General features: G+C 50.5%; 1 protein-coding gene across 5 annotated transcripts in view; it reads right to left on the bottom strand.

Annotated features, from left to right (window-relative positions):
- The window catches only part of ankfn1a (ankyrin repeat and fibronectin type III domain containing 1a), an 84,497-nt gene that overhangs the window by 3,723 nt on the left and 53,614 nt on the right, over positions 1–27,160 (bottom strand). For 4 of the 5 annotated variants that reach the window (XM_084936871.1, XM_084936872.1, XM_084936874.1 and 1 more), the window contains 16 exons: positions 19,936–20,130; positions 19,366–19,479; positions 18,915–19,012; positions 16,896–16,986; positions 15,360–15,467; positions 12,083–12,182; positions 11,223–11,355; positions 10,563–10,679; positions 10,215–10,430; positions 9,958–10,124; positions 8,614–8,773; positions 6,422–6,590; positions 5,601–5,767; positions 1,702–1,924; positions 1,432–1,624; positions 348–1,117 (listed from right to left, as the gene is read on the bottom strand). In XM_084936871.1, coding sequence (XP_084792997.1) covers positions 370–1,117; positions 1,432–1,624; positions 1,702–1,924; positions 5,601–5,767; positions 6,422–6,590; positions 8,614–8,773; positions 9,958–10,124; positions 10,215–10,430; positions 10,563–10,679; positions 11,223–11,355; positions 12,083–12,182; positions 15,360–15,467; positions 16,896–16,986; positions 18,915–19,012; positions 19,366–19,479; positions 19,936–20,130 — 2,999 coding nt within the window. In that variant the 3' untranslated portion in view covers positions 348–369. The remainder of the gene's footprint in view (positions 1–347; positions 1,118–1,431; positions 1,625–1,701; positions 1,925–5,600; positions 5,768–6,421; positions 6,591–8,613; positions 8,774–9,957; positions 10,125–10,214; positions 10,431–10,562; positions 10,680–11,222; positions 11,356–12,082; positions 12,183–15,359; positions 15,468–16,895; positions 16,987–18,914; positions 19,013–19,365; positions 19,480–19,935; positions 20,131–27,160) is intronic. The other variant, XM_084936873.1, reaches the window with a different exon arrangement.

Here is a 27,160-nt window from a genome sequence, read left to right as displayed (position 1 = left end):
GGGGGCGACTCCTCAGGTCGACAGTATAAACAAATAGTTTCTCACAACTGTCGACTGTTCCAGTATTGAATGTTTATACTGATCGTGACCAAAGTTTCTAATAATGAGCTCAGTGCAGTAATCTAAACACTGCAGTTACATGGCCCCGCCCACCTACTGTTTAGACCTTCTGTTTGTGAGGGGAAACCAATCAGAAGAGTGTTTGCTTAAAAGGGGAGGAGCTAAAACAGCTTGTTTCAGACAGAGGTTGGAATGCAGACTACCAGATAAAGAAGGATTATTATGAATTATGAATCAGTAGAGAACAGGAAGTGACATCATGCCTTGTTGGTTTTGGTAGTACCTACATATGTCTGAAGAACTTCTTCCTTAAAGCGTGCTGCTGAGGATCTCCGACACCTGGGCGTTGGTTTGGTCATCCGAGTCCACCTCCTGGGCGGTGGCTCCCTCTGGCTCCTCCCCCTCCACGACCACCGACACGCCTGCGGCCCTCACCTTCTCCATCACCACTGCCCCCTGCTCCTCCTCTTCCCACCCCCTCCTCTCGTGGCCCGGTGACAGCTCTTTGCAGGGCTCAACGAATATCCTGCGAACGTGCGGTCGTGGCTCCCGGTGTCGGGTTTTGCGGCTCTCCAGGACACAGGAGGCGTGGCTGACATAGGTGGTGCCATCCGGGGAGGGCAGGTCCCCCGGCAGGGGCAGGTCGGGGTCGAGCTGCTTGGTGTAGATTCCCTCTGACAACGATCCGGTGTGACTCTCCCCGCTGTGGCCCCTGAGCCAGCGCTGGGGCCCACTGAAGTACTGCCCGCGGTGGCTCCTGGACAGGATCTTACGTTTGGCGGGTGGGTTGGCGAGGGTCCGGAGGGGGGCGGGGCCCTCGTGGTGGCTCTTTGAGAGCGAGAGGCCCTCCAGAGTCCGGGTGGTGTCAAACAGAGCCGGGGACAGGGACAGGGGAAGATCTTTGGAGAACCTGGGGGAGAGGGGGAGGGAGGGGGAGGTGGGCAGGGTTCGAGAGCGAGAGGGCGAGCGAGGGAGGAGAGGTGAGGAGAGGGGAGCATCCTTAGGATCCTTCACCACGGGGGAGAGGGGGAGGTCTTTAGCCGGGCACACGCTATACCTGAGTGGAAACCATGAGGAAAGTAATCAGATTACCCAAACAACATGGAGGACCTGCTGGAGGATTGATACTGATGCTCAACAACTCAAAGAAGCTAAAATCTAAAGAAATGAAAACGATTCACTTCAGATGAAGTCATGTGACTCTGAGGGTGGGCCTGTGAGGTGATACCAGGTGTGCAGGGCGCATCCTAGTCACCCCAGTGCAGGCCGAAGGTAACAGCGCTGCGCTGTGGACTGACTCTGATCTACAGTCTGAAGTGATCAGTGCACACACACGAAGACGTGCAGGGTTAAAGAAAGCGCACTAATCACCGGAGCTCGTTGATTTGGAGCACGTCCGGGGCGCTGCCGCCCAGCGAGTGCAGGGCCTGCTGGGACAGATCCTGGCCCGGAGAATAGAGCAGATCCAGGTCACGGGGGCTCAGGGCATCGCTGGAGTCATAGTCGCTGTCTGTGGGCAGGAACACCTCCGAGGATGCATCTTCATCTGAGCCCAGCAGCGACTCTAGATGACAGAGGATTAACGTTAGCTTTGAGTGCTTCTTGTTTTCCTGAAGTTTAATTTGTTGAGCGATGCCTCACCGCTGATGGCTTTCCTCCGGCGGAGCTCTGGGGAAGGAGACGGTGTGGGCAGGTAGTCCATGTTTGAGGAAGTGGAGTCTGTCTTCTGTTGACCAGGGTCACTCTCAGGAACGCTGGCATCCACCAAGCAGGTGATGGGCACGCCGCCTCGAGGCTGCTTGTAGCGTGCGTATTGTAGGGCGTCCGTAATCCAGCGAAGGTCCCGCCGCATCTCGTCCAGTTGCTACAGAGACGCAGAAAAAACAAGTTTAGCCCTCAAAAACAGCTCGATGGGGGCTGCATGGAGCACAGCAGGAGTTACAGGTTTACTCAAATACCAGAGAGCGTTTCTGATGATCTACTCGTCTTTGGCATCAGGCGATAACCACTGTGATAACTGAAGCCTGATTATGACGAGTTTGGTTCTACTGTGAGAGATCTTAGTGGGTTTGTTTCTGTCATAACAACATTACTGATGCTGAAAAGTACATTCATGTATTTAACGGGACTTTTGAGTTCAGCTGTGGAACTTTATGAACAGGAGTCAGTCACAGGCTCCTCCTCTGACACTATCGAACAAACACGAGTGACAGTTTTTCTGTGGCGTGCACGCTCTGTGCACGAAGGTAAAGTCAACATGTGCCTCGGGTGGAACGAAAGGAGGCAAATGTTCAAACATTTTTGACATCGAGTCTCAAAAAGCGATCAGCTGATGTCACAATCAGCTTTAGTCTAATCGGCTGTACTCTTCATCCTATTGGTCCTGCAGAGTAGCTCCGCCTGCTTATTGATCCCACTGATCTGACCACCACCCGCCTCTATGGTGACGCTTCCACAGCACAACGTTTTACCCACTGGCTCTGGAGTCATGCGTCCACACTGTCAGCTGAGCACCTCAGCGTTCCTGTGTAACACTCCTAACAGCAACATTCAGGTCCCAGGTGTTTCCTGCACGTTGTTTAGGATGCAACATATGATGAAGACACGGAGAACAATTATATGCCGGTGGCCTGGTGGCGGATCCACGTCCACTCGGTAAAGTCTAATTTGGCTGGAAGGTTAAAAACACTTTATACAAATACTTTGCAGTTCAGCCCAGAAACAGAAAAGCTGTTTGAATCCATCAGCTTGTAATTAGTTTGTGCTGTTCCAGTGGAAAAGACGTAAAAACGACCACAAAATGGCCTCATGAGACTTTCATCTGTGGGCTCTGAGCTCTCAGTGGGATCGTCACAGCTTATTATGAATATTTGTCTGAAACAGTCCAAAACAAACAAAGATTATTATACAGCGTCGTCCCGTTTAGTGACATATTACTGTGGATTTCTCTGTTTTGTATTGTGCACACTAGTGAGGTCATCCCAGCGCGTGTCATATATAAGTGACAGGATTTCTTCATAAATGGTTAAACTGCTGATGTGATCACACACAAATCCTCTGGAAACAGTGAAAAACATGTTTTCTTTGGACGGCAGTAAAGTGTGATTAGCAGCAATTAGCCTGCTGTCAGAGAGGCCGAGGCCCACCGCGGTCCTCGCGGTCAGCCAACCGCCGACACACACGGCGGGGAGACGGACAGCGGCGATGACTCGACTGGAAAGAATGCGGCGAGTCTGCTGCGAGGAAAACACGAAGGAGATTCCTGCTCGTCCCACAGAGCGCGGCGGCACGTCTCTGCCGAGCGTTTACAAAGAGCTGCTGCTGAGCCCGGATCGATGTGAGCCATTACATCAGCCCCACGCCGCGTCCACAGGAAATGAAGCGACGCAGCCAAAGAAATGACGAATCCTTCGACAACAAAAGTCGCACCTGAGCCAGCGCGCCCCGCAGCAGGTGCATAAAAGATGTCAACGTCCTACAAATAAAGGCTTCTGATTGGTTTACTGTGTCTGGACAGATGATGTCAGTTTCTGATTGGTTTGTTTCATTGCTCCGTATCTTTGGATGGGTTCGGTTTGTCACACACAGAAAACTAAACCAGGTGAGCCGGTTCAGTCTGCTGATTGGCCCTAAACCCTGAGCCTGGTTCTGTTGGAGGTTTCTTCCTGTTGAAGGCGAGTTTTCCTCCCCGTGTCGCCTGGTGCTGGCTCACAGTGTCGTTGAAGGCACTTAGCTCAGACTTGCAGCGCACACCTGGATGGATCGGATCACGTTCTCACCTTTAAACCGCTCTGGAGCCCATGTGGAAGCGAGTCTCGGTGTTTTGGGCCACGCCCGCGTGTGATTACCGCGACACAAACTCAGCACGTATAAGCTGGAGCTGTCTTTCTGCAGTAACAGTGGGACAGACTGGGCTGAGCCATCAGCCATCAGGTCCAGTTTTACTACATTTAAAGAAACATAAGAAAAAGTCATCCTGCGTTCAGACGGGAAAGTTGTTGAGCCCCACAAATCCTCTTAAGTTGGTCGTGATGATGAAGCTGCTCGCACATCTGTAAAGCTGCACGGCAGTAAGAAGAAGTCAAAGAGTTCGAAGCCGTTGCACTGCAGATAAGATGCTGGAGGTTTCACGCCGATCGGGGTGGCGTGGAGCTTCAGGGAGAGAGCTGTGCGGCGACGAGCTTCCCGAGCTGAAGATGAAGTTTCCATCTGCAGCTTCATGATGTCACACCAAGAGCGACGCAGGCAGATACGCCGCGCTCTGCTCAGCGTCGCTTCCCTCAGCATCTGTGTCCGGTTACTGCAGCGACGCCCGTCTGGGCGCTTGTGTTTCCTGCTGAGCCAAACCTGCTTCCTCAAACAGAAACTCGACTTCCTGATGAAGACCAGGATACGGGTTCACTGAAGAGCTGACTGAGAGAGCCGAAGACGGACGAGCAACAGGAACTGTGATCGATCTGCTCGCCATCGCTGCAGCTGAGCCTAAACTAACTGTCCAATCAGACTCAGTGTGTGAACGTTTATAAATATGTAATAAATCAGTCACTCCTGTAACGTGTGTGTACGTGATAGCGTGGCAGCGATTAAATGTTGAAACCAGCTGTTGTCACAGATGTGCTCTGTTTCTGAGAGATGAACATTAAGTTTTGGACCGTTCACAGTGACGACTGTCCTCAGGACGCCTGACGGAAGCTCCACCCCTCCACGCGCTCTGACGGCTTTTAGTTTCCGAGCATTTTGTGGTCGTCTACTTTTTTCCCCGAGCGTTCAGATGACAGCCGGAGAGCGAGACGACGGCCTGACACGCTCTGGCAGCGCCGCGATCGGAGCCAGCTCTTGTGGTTTTGCGGTCGGCCTCCGTTGATGGCGGCGGCCGCGAGCTTTCCAAGAGCAGAGAAACAAACTGTTTAACAGCACTGACTCTTTGTTGCCTCAGATCGATCACAGACTCGTCTGCTGTCAGTTAGTTTGCTTCTCAGAGAAAAACTGAAATAAAATCATAAAGAAAACGAGATTTATTACACGAAGGCTGTTTGATGAGCTGCCGGGCGATTAACGTTCATGCGGCGGAGACGTTTACGAGCCTGAAGGGCGTTTTAATCCCAGGTCAGCTGACTCACAGCGCTGCAGTGTTTTAGTTTCACACTTTCATTTCAGGAATTTTCCCACATCTTTCAGAAAATTCTTCCCTGAATGTTTCACAGCCTGGTTAGCGTCACGTTTCCATAAACTAGCAAACAGAGAGCCGCTGACCTGCTCCAGGACAACAAGTATCTGTTGATCTTACACGCCGAGCTGAAATATGAGGACGTTACAGAGCACGCTCTCCTCAGGATGAAGCTCCACCCACCAGAGACACAGCTGAAGGAAGCAAAGACGAGCCAGCGTGAGAAGAAGCTGGACTAAACCTGAGCCACAGCGTCTCAGGTACAAATCAGAAAACTCGTCGTCAGAACTTTAAACCTGAAGGTGATGATGAGTGTGTGAAATGCATGCTGGGAAATTTATAGGTCAAAAGGTTAAAGACGATCAAAAGTTACCTGGATGTAATCCAGGATGAGCTGGTGCCTCTGCTTGGCCGTGGCCACCTCGCCGTCAGTGATGGCCTCCCGCAGTGCCTGCTGGGTAATAAGGGCGTCCAGGTCGAGGACGGAGGACAGGCGGCAGTACAGGCTGATGAACTTCTCTTTGTAGGTGCAGAAGTGCACTGAGGAGAGAAAGGAAAGGAGACGTGAGAGAGGACACTCAAAGCATCGTGGCGGTCTGACTCGGCCGGCGCGGCGAGCAGCAGTGCGTACACAGAGCGAGCGTTGCTCAGTGTGATTGGCTGCAGACTGATATAATGCTCGGCTCTGCAGACGGACCTGAGTGTCTGTGCTGCTCATCCTGCTCACGTCCGCACAGCGAGCCCGAAAACCTGAGAGCCCGCCTCAGAGCTGCTGCGGGACAGTCGGCTGAAGACTTCCTGTAAGAGCTGGTGTATGTGAACGCACCGCCGAGCTGCTGCTCTGTGATGTTTCTCCAACACGCTCGCTCCCTGGTTACGGCCTGATTGGAACGTTAGACTTCCTAAAACCTGGAGATGGCGCTCCACATCCCCGTTCTTCAGTCCTTCTGCAGTCGTCTCGTTTCATTGAGCTCGTGGTCTTGAAAGTTCTGCTTGGTAGCTTCTAACGTGTTCGTCTCCGTCTCTTAAAAACGCCTCAGTGGGTCGTTCTCGGCCTCTCCGTGCTCATGAACCTCGCCGCTGCTTCATTCTCAGCAGAGCCGTCTGCTCCACCTTTTAGATCCACCGCGATGTTTCATCCCTGAAAGTCACCGTGCCATCAAACCGATGTAACGTGCTGCTGCGTGCTCTTACCGAGTTCGAACATCTGCAGGGGCAGGTGGAGAAACCCCGACAGCGGGGTGTAGGGGTTGGACTGTCCGGGGGCGGAGCAGACGTCATCGGCGGCGGGCAGCAGCAGCAGGAAGGAGACGCCGTGACCGAGCTCCACCACCTCCTGACTGTAGAGCCGGAAGTGACGGGCCTGCGCACACACACACACACACACACACACGCACACACACACAGACAGACACACACACACACACATTATTGTAAAATAATAATAAATGACGTGATTCCAGTAAAACGTCGTCTGCAGGCCTGAAATGAGAAGTTTCCTCTGCAGGTTAGAGAACCTGTCACATGACTACAGGCTGATTTTACACTTTAACCCTTTCTTTGCTTCTCTCCGTCACGTCTCCACCCAGCTTCATAAGATCGGAGCTTTGGTGTAACGTTGGGAACAAACCGAGCTTTAGCTCAGAGTCGCTGCTTTGTGACTTTCTACAGATGGATCAGTTCCTCCTCTGCTGTTTGCTGCCTGATGTTTCCTGTTACCTGCAGGAACAGCTTACGTTATAACTTCGTAACGCAGCCTGTGGCGGGTGGTGTAGTTCCCCTGTAATATAAGAACTGACAGTGGTTTTATTACTAAGTCATTATATTTATGTAGAAATACTTAAAGGCAGGAACACAAGCATAAGGAGGTAACAAGACAGGTTTTTAAAGGAAAAGGAAATAATTATACTGTAAGTAATATATACACTGTAATATCCTGTAAGTACGCAGGATTTATTTATTTAGTGTCTGCTGTAGGAGAGCTCATCACACCAACGTGGGTAAAACAACTGAACATCGTCCACATTATTAACACCCTGAAAAGTGCAGCACAGGTATTTACACAGTACTTTAAACTGAGGAATCATTTCTCTCTGTTCCTGTAAAATATAAATAAAAAGCATTTACTCATGCACTGCCTTAAACAACTACACATTACTGTTACTGCAGTACTTACCTGTACAAGCCTGACTGTTTACTAGGGATGGGTACCGGTATGCACCGCTTCTGACATAAACGGTAGTAACCAGACCGAAAAGCAGCGCACATTTCGGTGCTTTTTTTTCCTGAGCTGTGACACACTTCAGATTCTAGCCAATCATTTTACGTTTCCGAGGATAGTAGGCGGGCCCAGGTACGTACGTTCTTTTAGAGCAGAGCTACAGATTAAAAATGCCCAAAGCAAAGTCTGGCTGTACTTCACAGCAAAAGATGCAAACTCAGCAGCCTGCAACAAGTGCTTTAAGCTGATACTGTGATACTGTCAAAGGAGGCAACACCTCGAATCTGATGAAACACCTGGCAACACATAGCATTTTGTTAAAGCCGAGAAATGCGCCGTATTTGACAGCTTTCTGCGAGACCTCACACCGAGCACATCTACTGCGGGTGTGGTGCCTGTTATCGGACCCGGAGTTAGCAACATCCCCCAAAAACCCGAAGAGGAGAGTCCTGGCCCCTAGCCCTGCCAGTGTAGCAGAAATGATGAGGATGATGATGCAGCAGCAGCCGTTCTTCTCTGCGTGAGTAGCTTAATGTTGTTCGTGTGTAATTTACGTTGAGTAGGCTAACCACGTTACTACATTAATGCATGTAAGGTGAACTAGCAAACACCATCATAGCTACATGCGGCTGCCTTCTTGTTTGATGGCAGATGCTCCCTTCACCCTGGCAAAAAGGCTAAAATGACCAAAGAAAATGTGAATGAAATTCACAGGGCAGCGACAAAATTTATAGTCAAAGATCTCCATCCATTTTGAACGGTGGCGTCACCATCACTCAGGTGAAAAATGTCGTATTACTCTGACGTGAAAAAATAGTATCTTATAGACTGCATAATTATGTTGCAGAAAAAACGAGACGGCTAAAAATAAAAACATGTTCTTCATTCTTTAAGCACCGGCACCATTTCAAAAGTACCGGTTTGGCACCGGTATCGGATAAAACCTAAACGATACCCATCCCTGCTGTTTACCCTCATGTTGTTCGAGTGTTCCTACCTGTAAGTATTTGTAAGTAATATAAGTACAGAGTACAGAGTAATATAAGTACAGAGTAATATAAGTACAGAGTACAGAGTAATATAAGTACAGAGTAATATAAGTACAGAGTAATATAAGTACAGAGTAACTACGGCCGCAGCCGCGCGCTGTGTGAGGTGTGCATACCTGGTGCAGAGGTAGGTTGATGTGTTTCAGCAGGGACTTGATGGCCGTCTGCAGCTCATAGTACAGTAAAGGGGCGTGGCTTTCTGCCCGGGGCTCCGCCCCCTGGCTGTCCTCCTTCTCTCCTGCAGCTGCCAGCGTCTGGATCCAGTCCCACTCCTCTCTGATTGGACAGCACACACAGACAGAGGCGGGTCACTGATGCCGTCAGAGACTTCCTGCGGACCGCAGGGCGGGATCTCTGCTCGCCTCGGCTAACCGAAACCGACAAATCAACACCAGCTTCATCTGCACGCCGGCTCACGCGCTCAAAAACACAGCAGCAGCTCTTTTCTCTCCCGTTTCTTCCATTCTTCGACCATGCCGAGCTGCCGAGCTCGCACGTATTCTTGGAAGTCGACGAGCAGGAATACGATGTCGATCCTCGATCAGTCCGAGCGAGGACACGCCGAACATCTCACACTGACTTTAGCTCACAGTAGGAACCATCTGGTGCCGGAGCTTCACGAGGTAACGCAGCAAGATTCAAGTCGGTTCCCTCTTTTCATCGTTAGTTCCCTCCTTCGTTGGTTGTTCATCGCTTCCTTCCTTCCTGGTAGCTTGTTAGATTCTTCTTTCCTTCCTTCCTGGTTGCTGTGTTTGCATCTTCCATGTTTTTCGACATTTTTCTATATTAGCTTTGTTTCTTATTTTTTCTTTTATTTCTTTGTAAAGTTTCTTCACTTGTTCCTTCATTGGTTACCTTCTTCCTGTGTTGTTCCTTCTTCCTGTTTTTCTTCCTTGGTCCATCTTCTTCTCTTCTTCAGTCTCTTTGTTACTTGCTTCCTTTTTACTTCCTTCCTTTGTTTCTTCCTCTGTTTATCCAAAGTCGAGTTACACTGGTGACAGACCAATGAGGGAGCTGCACACGCCCATTTTGCCAGCAAAACTTTCCAGATATTCCCAGACGATTCCAAGGTGCTCGCAGGCCAGCTGAGGTATTCCCCCAGCATGTTCTGGATCAACCAGGAAATCCCTTCCAGTTTTCCAACCCGCCACAGGCTCCGGGCAGCCGTCCTAAACAGACGTCGACCCAGCCGCCCTGCAGAGGAACCTCATTTGATTTCAGCCACGTGTGCTGCTGCAGGAACAAACCAGCGTTCGCTCTACATTTCACACGGAAACAGCACCAAACTGAGAGCTCGCCATTCAAAAACCCCGCAGTCTGAGAGCGAGCGACCCAGCTTGGAAACCTTCCTCCCTCCTCCTCTCAGCTCCTTCAGCTGAGAGCACTGACCCCGTCTCCCACCCTCGTCGTGCACTCGCCTCATTCACTGCAGCTGTTATTCAGCACTGAGGTAAGCGTACCTGGACACGTTGGCGTTGTCTCGTACGCGGGTGTGGCACAGCATGTTGGGGGTCCGCTGGGACACCAGGACCTTGATCTGGTCCACGGAGCTGCTGAGCTTCAGGTAGCCTAGGTAGAGTCCCGGGGCGAGCCGGTGGGTGCTGCGCCGCTGGTACGCCAAAATGTCCTGAAGGGCAGAAACAGAAACGGGTTAAATTCAGGACTTCCTGTCAGGTGACTCGCGCTTCACTGAATGCTGAAATCGCCTGTGCCTCACCTGTATGGTGATGATGAGGATGTCGAGGGCGTAGGGCTCCTCGGGTGTGGACAGAGACTTCCTCTGGCTCTGCAGTTTGGTCACCTGCATCCACTTCCCGCTGAACAGCGAGTGCTGGCTCTCCGTGTCGCGGATCGTCACCAGCAGCACGTTGCCATGGCGATCCTTGATGGGCTCGTAGTGGACCCGACCCAGGTTGTGGGTTCCCAGGAGGTTCTGCGGGTGGACAAACATTACAGGATTACAGGTCTGAGACGGAGACGGCTCTGGGCACGCTCGGCCTGTCGGACGTCACTTTGAAGGTTTGGTTTGTGATTTTCACTGAAGCTGATTGGTCGGTTTCCTGACCTGCAGCTGCCCGGCGGCGGTGAGCATCTTGTGCCTGGCCTGCAGGGTGGAGGACGACGACATGGACACCGACATGCTCTGTCTCAGCCACCGGACGTCCTCCCACATGCAGGACAGCTGCAGACACACAAACAGGAAGTTGACATCAGAGACACACCGTGTGAAAAACTGTCCATTAACACACTTTAATCCTTTGCCGTTCCTCCTCCACCCTCTTACTACAACCAAGCAAAAGCTCCTGAGGGCTGAAGCAGCCATTATGACTCCAGCTCGCACACACTGGTCACATCGGTCACACCGGTCACACTGGCAGCTTCCCTACAGAAGCCCTTCAGTTACAGCAGACTGCAGCGATTCGGTTCATTACGCTGAACCTCGTGACTCATTTTTCGCAGGTTCAAACCCACAGTCTTTGGAAACAGAGAAGTGTGGCAGTACAGAGAGGCTGGAGGGAGACCAAAACCCTGAAAGAAGACGTGAACTGTTCAGACATTTATGTCCAAACCAGCTGCCTGCTGGGAATAAAAGACATCCGAGACCCAGCAGCAGAAATAAATACGACACATGATGAGAGGAAAGGGTGTGAGGAGCAGAGGGCTCATTCAAAGCTGCCGGACAGACGACGATGATGACGAAGATGATGAGGTTTTATTTGCGTACCTTTGTGAACCACAGGAAGTCCTGCATGAGCGAGCTGCTGTACGAGTCATCGACCTCCACGATGGGGATCTGCTCCTCGGCCGTCACCAGTAAACTGTCCTTATGGTAGAACACAGCCGCCAGGTAGATCCCCCTGCACGCACAGGATGGTGCGGTCCACACAGGTGAATAGAAAGGAAAGCGTGCTTATGCTAATGATACACTTTACAGTTTAATCAGATTCTGTCTCAAAAACGATCATTTTATGAGTTTACTGAGTTAAATTAGGATAATATGTTTGTTATTCTGTTTCCTGTGTCTGGAAAACTTCATCTCTGCTTCCTGCTGCAGCTTTCTTGCTGTGGTCCGTCATCGCTCTGACATCAGTGGTTTCAGCTTCCTGAAACAACTTTATGTTGTGGTGTGAGTCACTGAAACCAATCAGAGACTTTTAAATAAGAAAGACAAGAAACTAAATCAGCAGTCCTGAAAAGCTCAGGCGCCAAGTTGGAGCCACTGATGTCACTGCGGGACTACCACAAGAAATTCCACCCAAGAGAGCTACTTCCATGGATTTCATGGAAAAGGGCTGATGCTGTTGATACCAGCAGGGCAGCACAAACCTGACATCAGTGTCTATGGGAGGGATGGCTGCAAGAAAACTCGCAAATCTTCCTGCAACACCAACACTGAGCTGGTTCCCATGGGAACTGGATCCACATATTTCCACTAAAACATGGAGGTGCTACTGCGAGAATTCCCACCCGCCACACCTAAACCAATGAACGTGATGCTGGTGCCACAAGAACGGGAAGCCTAGATGAAGGTTACAGTGAACCCGAGAGCGTCCTCAGGCTCGTCGTGGAGAAGCAGCTTCTGACCTTTTCAGTGTCTTTACAAACTTGTTGGAGGAGTTGAAGAGATGTTTCAGACTTCTGGAGACAGACTGCTTCCTGCTGGGGTTCTGCAGCTTAGAGACATCTGAACAAAAAGACGAGAGAAGAAGAAAACAAGTTAAAACTGCAGTTTTTTCCAGCTTCAGTCTAAATGTTTGTTTATGGGTCAGCAGGGTCGAGCTTCTCTCCCACGCTGCCGCTCTGACTCAATCTTATCTCCTTCACTCGCTCGGCTGTCTGTCTCCTTTCCCTCGCGTCCTCTGTCGCTCCCTCCGGCCGTCCTCTGGCCTCGCGAGGACGCCGACTGGCCGCTCAGTGATGCCAATCTCCAGACCGCAGCGCCCCTTTTACTGCAGCTAATTAAGCATCACGTAATTACCGTCCTGTAAACAGACGTCAGACGTGGAGCCGACAGGAGCCGGCCGCAGACCGCCAGGGGAACGAGCCGTGATACAGATGCACGGTGGAGGGAGCGCCGAGGAAAAACAGATCATCGATCCCGTGACCTCTGACCCCTTCCCAACAGAAAAGCAGCGCACAGCGACATCACCATAGGTCACAGCGTCCTCGTGTGCTGGTGCTTTAAAGCCTTTTATTAAAAACATGTTGGTTTAACATATTAAACGACTTTAAGGAGCAACGTCTGTGCAGCTGTGAGTGTTTAGTGTCACGCCAGTTCATTTTCATTCAGTTTGTGTTTCAGCTCAAACTGACGTCTGAAACAGACGAAGCTCACGTGAAACCCTGAATCTGTAACTACCTGCACGTCAGGTGACCAGCTGTGCAGCTGCAGGCAGGTCGCCCCCTGCAGGCCATGAACGGCACGCTCACTGTTTTTATAAGCACGTTAATATTGCTGCAAACAAATCAACTTACATGCCTGAAAGTCCCACAAAACAACCTGCATCGTGTTTAATGACTCGCTGTGTTGTTTGTCTGCTCTACTCAGGATCTCAGAGACGAGGGAAACATGATCCCGGCGCCTACACGACCATCTTCTGCTGATCTCTCCTCACGTGCTGCTGTTGTTCCTCTGTTGGGTTTGACGAGGTGAATTAAGGCTTTGGGTTTCTATCTCTCCATGAAATTGCTGTTTGCTCGTTAAAAGCTGTAATTACAGCTCGTTTTATCGGAGCGCCTTTTGTCCAGCTGCTGCTGCTCTCGCGCACTCGCATTTGGAAAATTGGCCTTTTTCCGAGTGTGTCAGAGGGAACCTGACGACTTTAGCAAGTCTCCGTGTGCGTGAGCTCCGAGCTAACCGGCTCTGACAACTGGATAATGTGACGAGAGCTCGCACGCCATGCTGAATAAACACAGAAATGAGTTTTGTTGGAGAGGGCTGCAAACACGATTGGAGTCGATTAATGAGGCGTCCACCTTTCCATCTGTCAGAGAGGAGGAGGAGGGGGGAGAGTTTGAGTTCTGACCTTTAAATTACGGGTTATTACAGCGTTTAACTGCTTCTGAGACAACAGCCAGCTAAGTGAACGAGACGAGGAAGAGGAGACAGATGAAGGCCTGAAACCTCCTGCAGCCTGCAGTGACGATGACGATGTGATTAAAAACACTGATAAACTGATATCTGGTCAGATGGTGTCACGTCCCTGCGTCTGCCCGGTCGGGACACATGGTTTTGTTGTTTCTCTCTCTCTCCTGTCTCCACCCTGTCTGGGCGGAGCTCGCTGTGGGCTCCCGCCTCTGGCCCACACACCTGCAAACCATCCCTCACCTGCGGTTCGGTATCCTGCTTCTCCACTATTTAAACGGTGGCTCAGAGCTTGTCGTCGCTGGATGCTTGCACGCCTCACGTCGCTGTAACCTCGTCCTGGTTCCGATCTCTTCGCCCGTTTATTCCCTGGACCCGTCCTGGTTTCTCTTGCCTGGATTCCCGAGTGTTTGGCAGCGTGGACGAAGCGCGGTGTGTGGATCGATGATCGAGTGTCCCTCTGCCCTCCCTCCCGTGGATCTCTGAAACCCCGACTCCCCCTCTTTGTACAAAGCTCTGCGTCTGTGAATAAACAGTTTTTCCTGGGTCCGCTCAGACAGACGTGAGAGCGTCAGTAAAAATGAATCTGCGTTGTGATCGAAGAGCATGTTTGTGTCTCCGCACACGTATTTCTGCAGATATTACAGCAATAAAGTCAAAGTCATGACAGCAGAAGCTAAAACGAACACAGTGACGACTTTGTGATGTCGCTGTTTGTGCCCTGCAGTCTTCACTGTGGACTCGTGTCCTCTGTACTGCTCGTCACAACAAACTATACTTGCTTATATTTTTAGATCAGTTTATTTAGTAGTGACTGCAAAAAACGTCCAGCTAAGTGAGCTCAGCTGCATTTGATCTGTGGTCAAAGTGTTTTCATGACTTTGAGCCATCAGTGGGTTTGTGCAGCTGCTGAATCACAGTCAGGTCTCTCCGCCGTCACGTGATCAAACAACAGTGACCATCTCTTAATCTGATCTGAATCGATCCTGTTTCCACGCGACTCTGAGAAGGTCACAGCGTGCACGTTTCTGTGGATGTGACAGACTTACACAGAGTGTCCTTCATCACCGAGGCCGCCGCGGAGAAAGCTCCGGGCGTGCGGGCGAACGCACGCCCGGGCGAACGCCGCCGCCTGTGTGAGCAGGGATTACTCGTGTCGCGGGGACAAACGTGTTTACACGGTCAGAGTGAGAGACGTGACGGCGGGCATGCTGAGGGTTGGGAGATGAATGGAGGTCAATGCGATGACCTCTGATGTCATGGAAACGTCTCACACACATAATAAATGAAGATGCTGCTGGCTGAGCTCCTCCTCCACAGTGGTGCTTTGTACCCACACTGGTTCACTTCACACATTTATTTTTGGTTCTCTCAGAGTACGCTGTACACACACACACACACACACACACACACACACACACACACACACACACACGTCTGTCTGGACGGTTTCTGCTTCACTGTTTTTCAAACGTCTGTCCAGAAACCGTCGGCGTCACAGATTCGGCATCGACCAGCCCGGCTGTGACTCAGGAGGAAGAGCAGCTAATCGGAGGGTTGTCGGTTTGACTCCGTGGACGTTTCCATGTTTCCACAGATGTACGGGGCTTCATGAGCACTGAGGTTTCTGACATCAGTGGGATTCAAACTCCCACTGATGTCAGAAACCGCCTTTTTAACACAGTTGTGTTAAAAGTTATATCTCAGGGATTAAAACGTAACAAAAAAATGTTTATTGTGGTGAAGGCCATCCGCCACGAGCCCGCCGACACTCACCTCCACAGCAGTAGTGCGTGTGAGTCGCTCGGACCTGCTGCAGCAGACGCTCCATGGCCTCGATGTGGCCCCGCCTCCTGGGTTCCCGGCCGTCGCTCTCACGCCAATCTGGACAAAGAACCACAGGACAAATGAAGGAACTGAATCTGCGAGAGCTCCAGTCAGCCTCCAACGTAAGCACTGTAACGTGCGTCGGCGTGGACTCAGGTGCAGCTACCTGCTGTTTTCATGTGCAGACTCAGACAACTGGACAACTTTGAAATGTCGTTTACAGAAAAAATAAAGTCTAACACATGTGAGCAGAGACAGGAGAACAAGGACGGCTCCGAAAATCTGTGTGTGAGACGCTACAGAATGAACTAATGGATGTCAAGCATCTTTAGAGGTGTAGTCGTGCTTTCACTCTGTTTAAAACAAACACCCACACACTTTCTGCCCTCTGCTTCTGACATATGCGCGCGCACACACACACACACACACACACACACACACACACACACACACACACACACACACACACACACACACACACAGCTCAAGGCTGAAGCTCCAGTGTGCAGGAAAAGAGAAAGCGAGTCGTGACAGAGCGATGAAATCGATTTTCCCGACCCAAGGACGTCAGAACAGGATGTTCACATGATTCACAGCGGACGCACACTTCAGTCACGACCACGGGAACAAACCCTGCAGGTTCACACCGCACGAACTTCCTGTTTTATGTGACAACATTCGGACTCATGTATTTGTGCTTTGTCACACGTCACGCCATCCCGGCTCTGCTGACGGCTGATCCTCGGGTTCGTTCGGGTTTTCCTTGCTCCCTGCAGGTTGTCCCAGGCCTCTGACTGTGTGTAAGGCAGGTCAAAGTTCAGCCGAAGAGTCCACGTGGCCCTGCGAGCGTCTCTGAGGTCCTCTGGTCACCAACAACATCACATCGTCTGCTAACAATCTCCTTGTTCTTCCATCGTTGGAATTTTGAATCTCACATCTTTAAGCTCATCCAGTCACAAACTCTCCAAAAATGTAACAAATGAGCGAGTGAGTAGTTTATCAGTTTCAACCGATCTCACCTTTAATTGGTCTAGAAGGAAACCAAAGCTAGCCTCCTACACGTACATCAGCATCTAGTTACTCCCTGGAGAAAGTAATCTGTTACTGTTGTTTGTGGGAGGAGCTAGAAGTCATTCCAAACCCACAGGTGGCGAAATATCTGCAGCCTCACATGAAACATGCCCTCCACCTGAGCGTCATATCTAACCCGAGAACATGCGGCATGACCTCGCCTGTCGTCAGCTTGTGTTTCACTCGCTCATTTGTGGTTTTTCTGCAACAAACCAATTTACCCCACCAAGTCAATCTGTTCTCTGCAGGCCTGTAACAGTGGCTCTGTAACATTTACATGATGCATTATTCAGCAGAGGAATATAAAACCAGGCTGAAACAGCTGCTGCACAAAGAGGTTAAACTCCAGAGTCACAGAGAAGCTGCGAGCTGCTGAGATGGTGAGGTTAATGGAAAAATATGGAGAGAACTTACTGGATGGAGCTGCAGATGGAGGGAGGGAGGAGGCGGGCGGACCCCAGCCCTTCATGTTATAAGCCGACACTCGAACGTAGTAGAGCCGACCCTGAAAAGTAGAAACCCATCTGTTAGAGTGAAGAGGCGAGTTTGGAGGAAAGAAATCACTTCTGGTGAAAATAACTGCATCAACAAAAGTATGTGGACACTTCCACTGTTGGAAACTGCAGCATTCTACCCTTTAGTGTGTCCACATACTTTTGTCTTTTTATCCTGCCTCCTGTTATTAATGTGTCAGGACGGGACTGAGCTGTTTCTCGCTTTTTATCCCTCAGATGTCAGTTAATGTGATGACTTTGAGCTCCCACTGAGGTCGTGTTCAGAGTGCTGTGAAAGCGTCTGCGCAGCTTTTTCACCAACTCATTTGTCTGCTTATTCATGCATTTAAAGCTGGAACATTTCCGACGTGCACGTCTGAAAAAGTTTTCTAAAGGTTTGAAGAGGTTTCTTTATTTTCTCTGGCAGCCTGTCCTTGGAAAAAACCCAACAAAACGCTCTGACAGTCATTTTTACTGTTTTATATCATCAGGACACTTTGTGGAAAAAAACCTTTGCTGCTGTAAAAGTTCATGAAAGCATAAGTGCTTTAACATTTGAGGAAAGTTTCCTTTCAAATGTCACTCTGCTGCTTGGTTCAATTTGGGTTTTAATTGGAGCCCCTCGAGCCTGTGTGCTCCGCCCCCTTCTGTTCATCCACACAGACAGCAGCTCAGAGGAGGTCTGCAGAAAAAACCAGCACTGCCATCATCATCATCAACAGCCGACTGCTCGCCTTCAGCCAACGTAACGAGGACACGTCTCCACGCTGGAAACATCAGAACGTCTCCACAGAAAACAGTCGACTCCACCCGAGCAACACGAACAACACGTTTACTTTCAGGCTCGCACTGAATCAGCTGACCTCATCCAATCAGAGCAGGGTGCAGCTTTTTCACCGACAGCGGCCTCGATCCCTGAAACCGAACGACGGAGCCTCCGTTAAATCAAACTTATGACTTTAACCCAATATCACTCAGGCCCCACCCTCAGCAGGCCCCACCCCTCAGCAGGCCCCACCCCTCAGAGGTTCTCATACCTCTTTGCAGCCAGTTTCATGCTAGCAACCAGCAGAGGAACATATATTTCCCTGTGCCGGCCTGTGAGACTGGTCTCTACGTGCACAGACCACCAGGCCGACGTTTGTGCCCACAAATAAACGTTAAAAATCTTTTTTCCCAGGAATTCAAACGTCCTCCTGCTGTCGCTGCTGTGTCTGTCTAATTAAATGTTTTTAACGCCATGTGCTGAGATATTATCAGCTATCATTAGCTCCCTACCTTCACTTTGCTCCCTGGCTACAAAAACACCACCTGCACCACCTGCACCTGTGCTGTGTTCCGGTCACAGCTCCTCGCAGCTTCAGGCTTTCTTCCACCTACACAAACAGGCCCCCCGTGGCCCCCCGTGGCCCCCCCATGTGTGTGCCCTGCAGGTCTAATCCTTCCAGGACAGCCGAGTACTTAAAGGCCTCCGAGCTCCTCGTGCGGCTCGGCCCCGACTCGATGAATTCAGTATGAGAGCTGTGACGTTCGAGGCCTCGCCGGCTCATTATTCGCCCTCGGAGCGTCTCCGGCCCTTTCAGCGTGTTCTCTTGTTCAGGGCCGCCGTGGAAGTTTGTGAAAGCCGCTCGCTGCTCTAAGCAAACAGCAGCTGTGGTTCGGTGTGTGCAGCACAGCGAAAACAAGTCTGCATCACAGACGCCGATCAGCCAACGCACAACGCAGGGACCGCGCAATGACATCACCGAGGTCCAAAATCACGCGCCTGCCGCAAACGAACACATGCATCACAACGAGCGGACAAACGTGCAAACGACAGACCGACCTGAGCGACAGCAGCTTCGTCGTGACAGAAACTCTATTCAGTCCTTTTTCTGAAACTGTGAACTAAAGCCAGCAGCAGACAGGTGGATGTGCGGAGGAGGGATGCTCTTGTTACCGTGGTGAGGCTGCTGATGGTGCACTTGAGGCTCTGCAGGTTATCCAACACCATCTCTCCGGCGAGCAGCGAGAAGTCCTTCAGGCAGCTCCATTCCACTGCGAACACATCGACAGACGCAACGTTAGCCTCCTCACCCCTGCCTCTGAGCACCACTTCCTGTTCCTCTGTGTAACCACGACAACCTGAGGCATCATCTGAGAATAAATCTGGGGTTTAAATCCAGAAGCTTTAGAGTTTAACTGTGAAGTAAACCTGTAAATTAACGCAGAACAACCTTGTTAATTTATCGTTTTAAATGTGGTCGTCTCAGGTTTGCAGACCCAACATGAAGTCTTCAGTCGAAGCTTCACCTCGAACATCGAAACCTAAATGATGGCCTCACCTTTGACCTTTTAGTCTCTCAGACAGGAGCAGGCCTGTGTGTGTGCACGCACATGTGTGTGTTCACCTCTGTACTTGGTCACCACAGTGGAGTTGAGACACTGCGGTTCCTGGAAGGTGACGGTCAGAGTGCTGCTACTGCTCACGCTCAGTCGAACCATGGACGGGGCCTCCGGGGTACCTGAGCAGGGGCACAGAGAGGAGGGTGAAACGTGTGTGTGTGGACTGTGGCTCTGACTGTTTTCCAGGTAACTATGGCAACATGTGATTGACTTCCTGTTTCCTGCCTGACGTCTTTAGCAGGTGTGATTAGTCGCTGTGTGAAGCCAGAGCCTGCAGAAGGACCTCAGTCGAATCACCCTGATGTTGCTCTAATGAGACCGTGAGTTCACCGCGCACGTCGTTCACGTCTCGATCGCAACCTTTCTGCTTTATAGCTGGTTGTGTAAATCCCGCCCCCTCTGAGCTCTGAGTGCAGCAGCTCTAATGTTGACAGGAACACCTCCAGCTGAACGTGTACTGCGCTCCGAATCTGCTGCAAAGGTCACGCGTGTCCCCGTCAGGCTGTCTGAGCTGCCACACACACAGGAAGCGACGGCAGGAAATACACACTAAGGTGGGCGGCGTGCGGACTCACGTGCGTGCTGGAAGCCCGTCCTCATGCGTTTGTACAGCTTGCACCTCCACTCCCACGCCCTCAGCTGTTTGTCTTTGTGGCAGGCCTCCAGCGAGAGGCCGTCCCTCTGAGCCTGAGCCGCCAGGTCGACCGCCCGCCGCTCCGCCTCCAGCACCAGAGAGTTCAGGTGAGCCTCGCGACTCTCCACGCTCACGACTGCAGGAGAAACACAGCAGCTGGTTACAGACAGCAAACTGCAGGAGGAGCTTTCTGCTTTTCACATTTTATCTGTGCTTCACACAAACCTCCACCTGCTGCACCCATCGTCACAGTTCACAGTCAGTGCCGCACTAACTGCTGAACGACGACTATCTGCGAGCGTTTGATTAAAGCTCAGACACTGAGACGAGCGTGTTTGGCTTTCTCGCTCCGTGGGCTGAATGTGGAGTCGTGTCTCCTGTTAGTGGAAGAAAAGCAGCTTGTGGAGGAGTTGGAGTTCGTCTCTGTCAAGGCCACGGCTCACTCGTCTTCAGAGGCAGACAAAAGGAGATGCAGGAGAGAAAACCAAACACGGAGACGTGTTCTGAGCGAGCGCAGAGGGACCAAAGGTGCAGGGCGGCAGAAAGACGGGAGAAAGGAAAGAAAACTTTCTCTGACTGATCGTCAGCTCTGTTATTAAAGCATCTGTGCTGCATGTTTGTGCTTTGGTGTGTGAGCGGCTACATGCCGTGTGTTTCAGCTGCCTCTTCTTTAGCACCAAGGAAGAAATCAGTCGTATAAAAATAACTTCACAAGGAGCTGACGATGAAACAACGCTCTGGGGAAGCACCTGGAGAGTCCATCACAGGGCGGGGTTTTCAACGGGCTGTGCAAAAGTCTTGAGCCACAAATGATTCATAGGTCAGAGTTCAGAGGCTTAACAAACAAAAGCATTCTTCTGAAAATGAAACACTGAACACGAGAGGAAAAGCAGCAACGTCTGAAGAAAACCTCTGAGATCTGAGGATGAGACGCTTTTCTGTCCGAGCTCCTTAGACTACGACGAGCTGGATGACTGAGAACCTTCACAAACAACTCTGAAAGAAAGCTTCAGATCTGCTGCTCGCGAGTCTGTCTCCTTGGAAGCAAAATACACAGAAATGAGGGGTGGCTCAAGATTTTTGCACAGTTATAAAACCAGTGAAAATCAGGTCCTAATGAAAGCTGACAGTTGGGTTTGAGCTGTAAAGTCCAGGATCTGGTTCTAGAGCCCACAGAGGAGCCCGAGGATGCATCAGCATCATCATCATCATCAGAAACAATGACTGGCATGTTTTTAGAAGACGAGCGTCACGTGTGGACTGTGGAGCCTCTGAGGATGGAAACATTTCTTTTTCATGCTCTGACTGATGTTTCCCCTCCGCCCGAGTGAAGAGTGACAGCAGAGCAGTGGTATGAAGTCTGACGGGCGCATTCATCACCAGCACAGCTCTGTGTGTGTTCCTCCACATTTGTCACGGTGAAACGCTCCGCGAGCTGCCAGCCCGCCCAAACACCGCCGCTTTACTGCGACGCCGCTCGCTGCCGTCCAGTTCTCAGTCACGGACCGGGACAGCAGCATAAACAAGCAAACAGCAGCAAACAAGAACACACACACACACACACACTCTCACTGTGTGTCTCAGTCTAACCTGCTGCATGCAGAGATGTTATGAAAGCGAGTAAAAATGAGCCCGTGAGGAGAGATTTCAGCTGCTGTCGACATGTTCTGAAGTCTGCACAACAAACCAGCTCATCCAAAAAATCAAGCCGAGGATGATTTACGCTTCAGTGACCTGAGCACAGAATTATGTGACGCTTTCAGCTCCTGAAACTGTGCTTCACACTCTGATAGGACAGGCTGATGAGAGCAAAGAGCATGAAGTCCAGCTGTCAGAGTGTAACGTCCATCATCAGTGTCCACGTGAATGCCCACGAGTATTCACACTACAGCCCACCGAGGCACAAACGGACTTCAAAGATGTCTGACAGCAATGACTCCGCAACAAAGTCAATGATTCAATACGCAGAGTCCAAAACTGATGAGCGCCACCACAACAGCTGAATGAGTTTGTGGCTGTTTAACATTGAGATAGGGATGCAACGATACCAATTTTTTCAAACCGATACGATACCGATACTTGGATCTGAGTACTTGCCGATACACAGTACAAAAATCGATACTTCTACCACACACACACACACAAATGCAATGAATTGGAAGACAGGTTTTATTTTATTCTCTGCCGATAATAAATAATATCTTAATAAAAATGACCACAAAAAAATTTCAAGTGAAAAATAAGCACTTCTGTTAAATTATTGCGGAGTCTCCACATTGTAATTTCACAAAATATCACTGAACTATTGGCACTGTCTCGAGCTTTCGGAGTAATAAATAAACACTTCTGTTTGGAATAAAATAAATACAAATTAGGTTTGACAATAAAATAAACGTTTAAATTATTGCAGAGTGTCCATATTGTAAACAAACAAACAAAATAACGAAAGTATTTGGCATTGACGAACGAACTCCCCATCTGCCCGTGGATCATCAGTCCACTGTGCCGTTAAACCGAGGACTGACATCGCGCACACACTGCTTGTCTTTACCTCTTTAGAAAGTTTTGGCACCATTGTCTCCCTGATGTGTGGGCGGCTGGGAATTTCATATCGCAGCTCGAGTATGCTGAGAAGAATCCTATGTTTTCCACGACTGGCATTGGCTGGTCATCCAGAGCGATAACATGAGTCAGAGCCTCTGTTATTTTAACTGTCCGTGGATTTTCTCTTGACATTTTTCATCGCTTTTCCAAAACCTGAGTTAAAGTTGGCTGTTCCGGTCCACACTGCTGACATTTTGTTTAGCCTAGCTACAGCAGCCTCCAGTTTCTCTTTTTTATCTGGAGCCGCCAGTCTCACTCGTCTAACCCTGTGCCTGCTTAGCGCGGGATGTCCCCCTAGTGGCCAATCTAAAAATCTACAACAAAAATGACAAGCCACCCTCTGATTAATGAAATAAGTTAGTATCGGTTCATGGTATCGGTTAACTTTTACAAGTATGAGTACACACACATTTTACAGTATCGGCCCCGATACCCGATGCCAGTATCGGTATCGGTGCATCCCCACATTGAGATCAATTAAAGTGGAACAGAGCACGACAATAACAAGGAGTTTGTTCTGTGTGTATGAACAGTGGTGCACCACAGGGCTCCACACTGCTGTTTAACATTTCTTGCAGCATGCTAACACAAGATAAACATCAGCTTCAACTCTCTCACTTCACTGAGTTATTGGTTCTGGCACTAGTAGCTATAACAAACCAGTTACTACCGATGGTAACCAGACAACCCAGGAGTGTCATGTTCTTCAGCAGGATGACGCTACACTTGCTATAAAACCTGCAAACTGAAACATTCGTATTTAAATCCTGTGTTTAAATCTGCGAGAGTAGATCACTGTGATGTAGATCATGTCCTCTGTTCCTGTAAATATATGAGAGGTTTTCTAGAACAATCTCACAGACTCCAGTAAACAAACTGTAGAAAACGCTGACCTTCAGCAGCAGAGCAACAAAGAGTCATGACTTACTTCTTAAGACGCTTTGGTTAAAAACACCACGAACTGTGTTTTTAGTGCCAACAATGCTCGCTGATGATGAGTGTGTGGGCTTCATCGTGTGTTTACTGTTGGAGCAGTCTAATCTCCTGGTCCTGACGGTGTAGAGTGGCAGAGGTCTTCACCACCATCTTCAACCTCTCACTGCTACAGTCTGTCGTACCATCCTGCCTGTGAGCAGCCACCATCGTTCCAGGGCCCAAGAACACAGTGAGCTGCTTGAATGACCATCGTCCACGTGCTTGAACTGCCATAATTACCAAATGTTTTGAGCAGCTCATCATGTCGCACATTAAAGCTGCCATCCCTGCAGACCTCGATCCACACCAGTTTGCATTCAGGGCAAACAGGTCGACAGAGGACGCCATACTAACAGCTCTTCACACAGCCCTCACCTGGGCAGTAGTAACACCTGTGTGAGAATGCTGTTTGTGGACCAGCTCTGCCTTCAACACAGTTCAACCCCACAAACTGGTTAATAAACTAAGCAACTCATGACCCAGCAGCTCACTGTGCAGCTGGATACTGGACTTCCTGAGCAACAGACCCCAGAACATCAGAATGGGAGAGCACACCTCCTCCACCCTCATTCTGAATGTAGGCGTCCCACAGGGGTGTGTCCTCAGTCCCCTCTTACACTCACTTTTCACCCATGACTGTTCACCAATCCACACCAGTAACACCATTATAAAATTTGCTGATGACACCACCGTCATAGGACTGATCGACAACAGCGATGATTGAGCCTACAGAGAGGAGGTTCAGCATCTGAACACAGCCGAGACCAAGGAGATGTAATCGACTTCAGCAGAACAAAGCGATCTGAGCACTCCACCCTGATTGATGGAGGAGGTAGAAAGGGTAGAAAGCTTTCCTCGGAGTCCACATCTCGGCCGACCTCACCTGGTCCACAAACATCTCCCACCAGGCAGGGAAAGCACAACAAAGGCTGTACTTCCTCAGGAAACTACGTCAGGCCCAGTTACCCCAGAGTCTGCTAGTAAACTTCTACCGCTCCACCATCGAGAGCCTTCTGACTTACTGCTGCACACTCTGGTCCAACTGCTGCACCGCGGAGGACAAGAGGAAACTGCAGCGGGTGGTGAGGGCAGCAGAGCGGGCAATCGGCACCTCACTAACCTCAGAGACATTTATACTGGCAGACTTCAGCAGAAAGCCAGCATCATCATCAAAGACCCCTCACACCCTGGACACTCACTCCCCCCTTCCCTCTGGTAAACGTTACAGGTCCATCTTGGCCGCTGTTTACATCCCGCCAGATGCAGATGTGCAGGCAGCTCAGTGCGCACTCGCGGAGCAGATACTGCACATGGAGCGGTCATTCCCGGACTCTCTCATTATTGCTCTTGGGGACTTTAACAAAGCCAATCTGAGCCATGAGCTTCCCAAATACAAGCAGTATATTAAATGCCCGACCAGAGAGGAGAGGACATTAGACCACTGTTACAGCACGATCAGCGGGGCCTATCGCGCGGTGCCCCGCGCTTCACTCGGACTTTCTGACCACGTCATGATCCACCTAATCCCCGCGTACAGACAGAGGCTGAAGCTCTCCAAACCTGTCGTGAGGACTAAAAAACTGTGGAGCAACGAGGCTGTGGAGGAGCTTCGCACGTGTTTGGAGTCTACAGACTGGGACACAATGAAGGCTGCTTCTAACAGCTTGGACGAGTTTACGGACACTGTCACCTCCTATATCCACTTCTGTGAGGACAGCATTGTGCCATCACGCACCAGGGTGAGTTATAACAATGACAAATCCTGGTTTACTCCTAAACTCAAAAAGCTGTGGCTGGAAAAGAGAAAGGCGTTCAGAAGCGGAGACAGGGACTGCTACAGAGAGGCCAAGTACAGGTTCACTAAAGAAGTGGACATTGCTAAACATCAGCACTCTGAGAAGATGCAGCAGCAGATCTCAGAGAATGACTCGGCCTCTGTGTGGAAAGGTTTTAGGAATATCACCAACTACAAGCCTAAAACCCCCCACTCCACTGATGACTTGCTCTTGGCCAACACCCTTAACGACTTTTACTGCCGTTTTGACGAGCCATCAGGCAGCCTTCACACCTCCAACGGCCCCAACAATAGAGACACTTATTCCCCCACCTCTCCCCCCTCCATAGAGCCATCACCACCATCAAACACTTCACCTACAACACCCCCCTCCTCACCCCACACAAAGGGGGATTTCACACCACCTCCTCCCACCACTACTCTTCATATTCATGAAGCAGGTGTGAGGAAGCAGTTTAAGAGTCTGAATGCTCGAAAAGCTCCCGGCCCAGACGGTGTGTCTCCTGCCACCCTCAGACACTGTGCAAACGAGCTGGCCCCAGTGTTTTCTGGCATTTTCAACTCCTCACTGCAGGCATGTCATGTGCCTGCCTGCTTCAAGTCCTCTACCATAATCCCTGTCCCCAAGAAACCAAGGATCACTGGACTAAATGACTACAGACCTGTGGCTCTGACATCTGTGGTCATGAAGTCATTTGAGCGCCTGGTTCTCTCCTATCTCAAGACCCTCACGGCCCCCCTCCTGGACCCCCTGCAGTTTGCGTACAGAGCCAACAGGTCTGTAGATGACGCCATCAACATGGCCCTACACTTCATCCTGCAGCATCTGGACTCCCCAGGAACCTACGCCAGGATCCTGTTTGTGGACTTCAGCTCTGCCTTCAACACCATCCTTCCAGACCATCTCCAAGGCAAGCTTTCCCAGATGAATGTGCCTGATCCCATCTGCCGGTGGATCACTGACTTCCTGACGGACAGGAAGCAGCACGTGAGGCTGGGAAAGAATGTCTCGGACTCCCGGACCATCAGCACCGGCTCCCCTCAGGGCTGTGTTCTTTCTCCTCTGCTCTTCTCCCTGTATACCAACTGCTGCACCTCCACCCACCAGTCTGTCAAGCTAATCAAGTTTGCAGATGACACCACCGTTATTGGACTCATCTCGGACGGGGATGAGTCTGCCTACAGGAGGGAGGTTGAACGTCTGGTGTCCTGGTGCAGCCACAACAACCTGGTGCTGAATGCCCAGAAGACAGTGGAGATTATTGTGGACTTCAGGAAGCACACAGCCCCACTCCCCCCCATCATCCTGACTGACACCCCCATCACCTCTGTGGACTCATTCCGCTTCCTGGGTACCACCATCACCCAGGACCTGAAGTGGGAGCCCACCATCACCTCCGTCATTAAGAAAGCCCAGCAGAGGATGTACTTCCTGAGGCAGCTGAAGAAATTCAACCTGCCAACACGGACGATGATGCAATTCTACACTGCAATCATCGAGTCCATCCTCACCTCCTCCATCACCGTGTGGTACGCTGGAGCCACTATCAGGGACAAACAGAGACTGCAGCGTGTTGTGCGCTCTGCTGAGAAGGTGATTGGCTGCAGACTCCCATCTCTGCAGGACCTGTACACCTCCAGGACACTGGGGCGTGCAGCTCGGATCTCAGCTGACCCTTCTCATCCTGGACACAGTCTGTTTGACCTGCTCCCCTCAGGCAGGAGGCTCCGGTCCATTCGCACCAGAACCTCTCGCCATAAGAACAGTTTCTTCCCCTCTGCTGTTGGACAC

The sequence above is a fragment of the Perissodus microlepis genome, chromosome 8 (assembly GCF_051167445.1).
Source record: "Perissodus microlepis isolate ML-2025 ecotype Zambia chromosome 8, ASM5116744v1, whole genome shotgun sequence".
NCBI classification, from domain to species: Eukaryota; Metazoa; Chordata; class Actinopteri; order Cichliformes; family Cichlidae; genus Perissodus; species Perissodus microlepis.
This window is presented reverse-complemented; position numbering and strand designations above follow the sequence as displayed.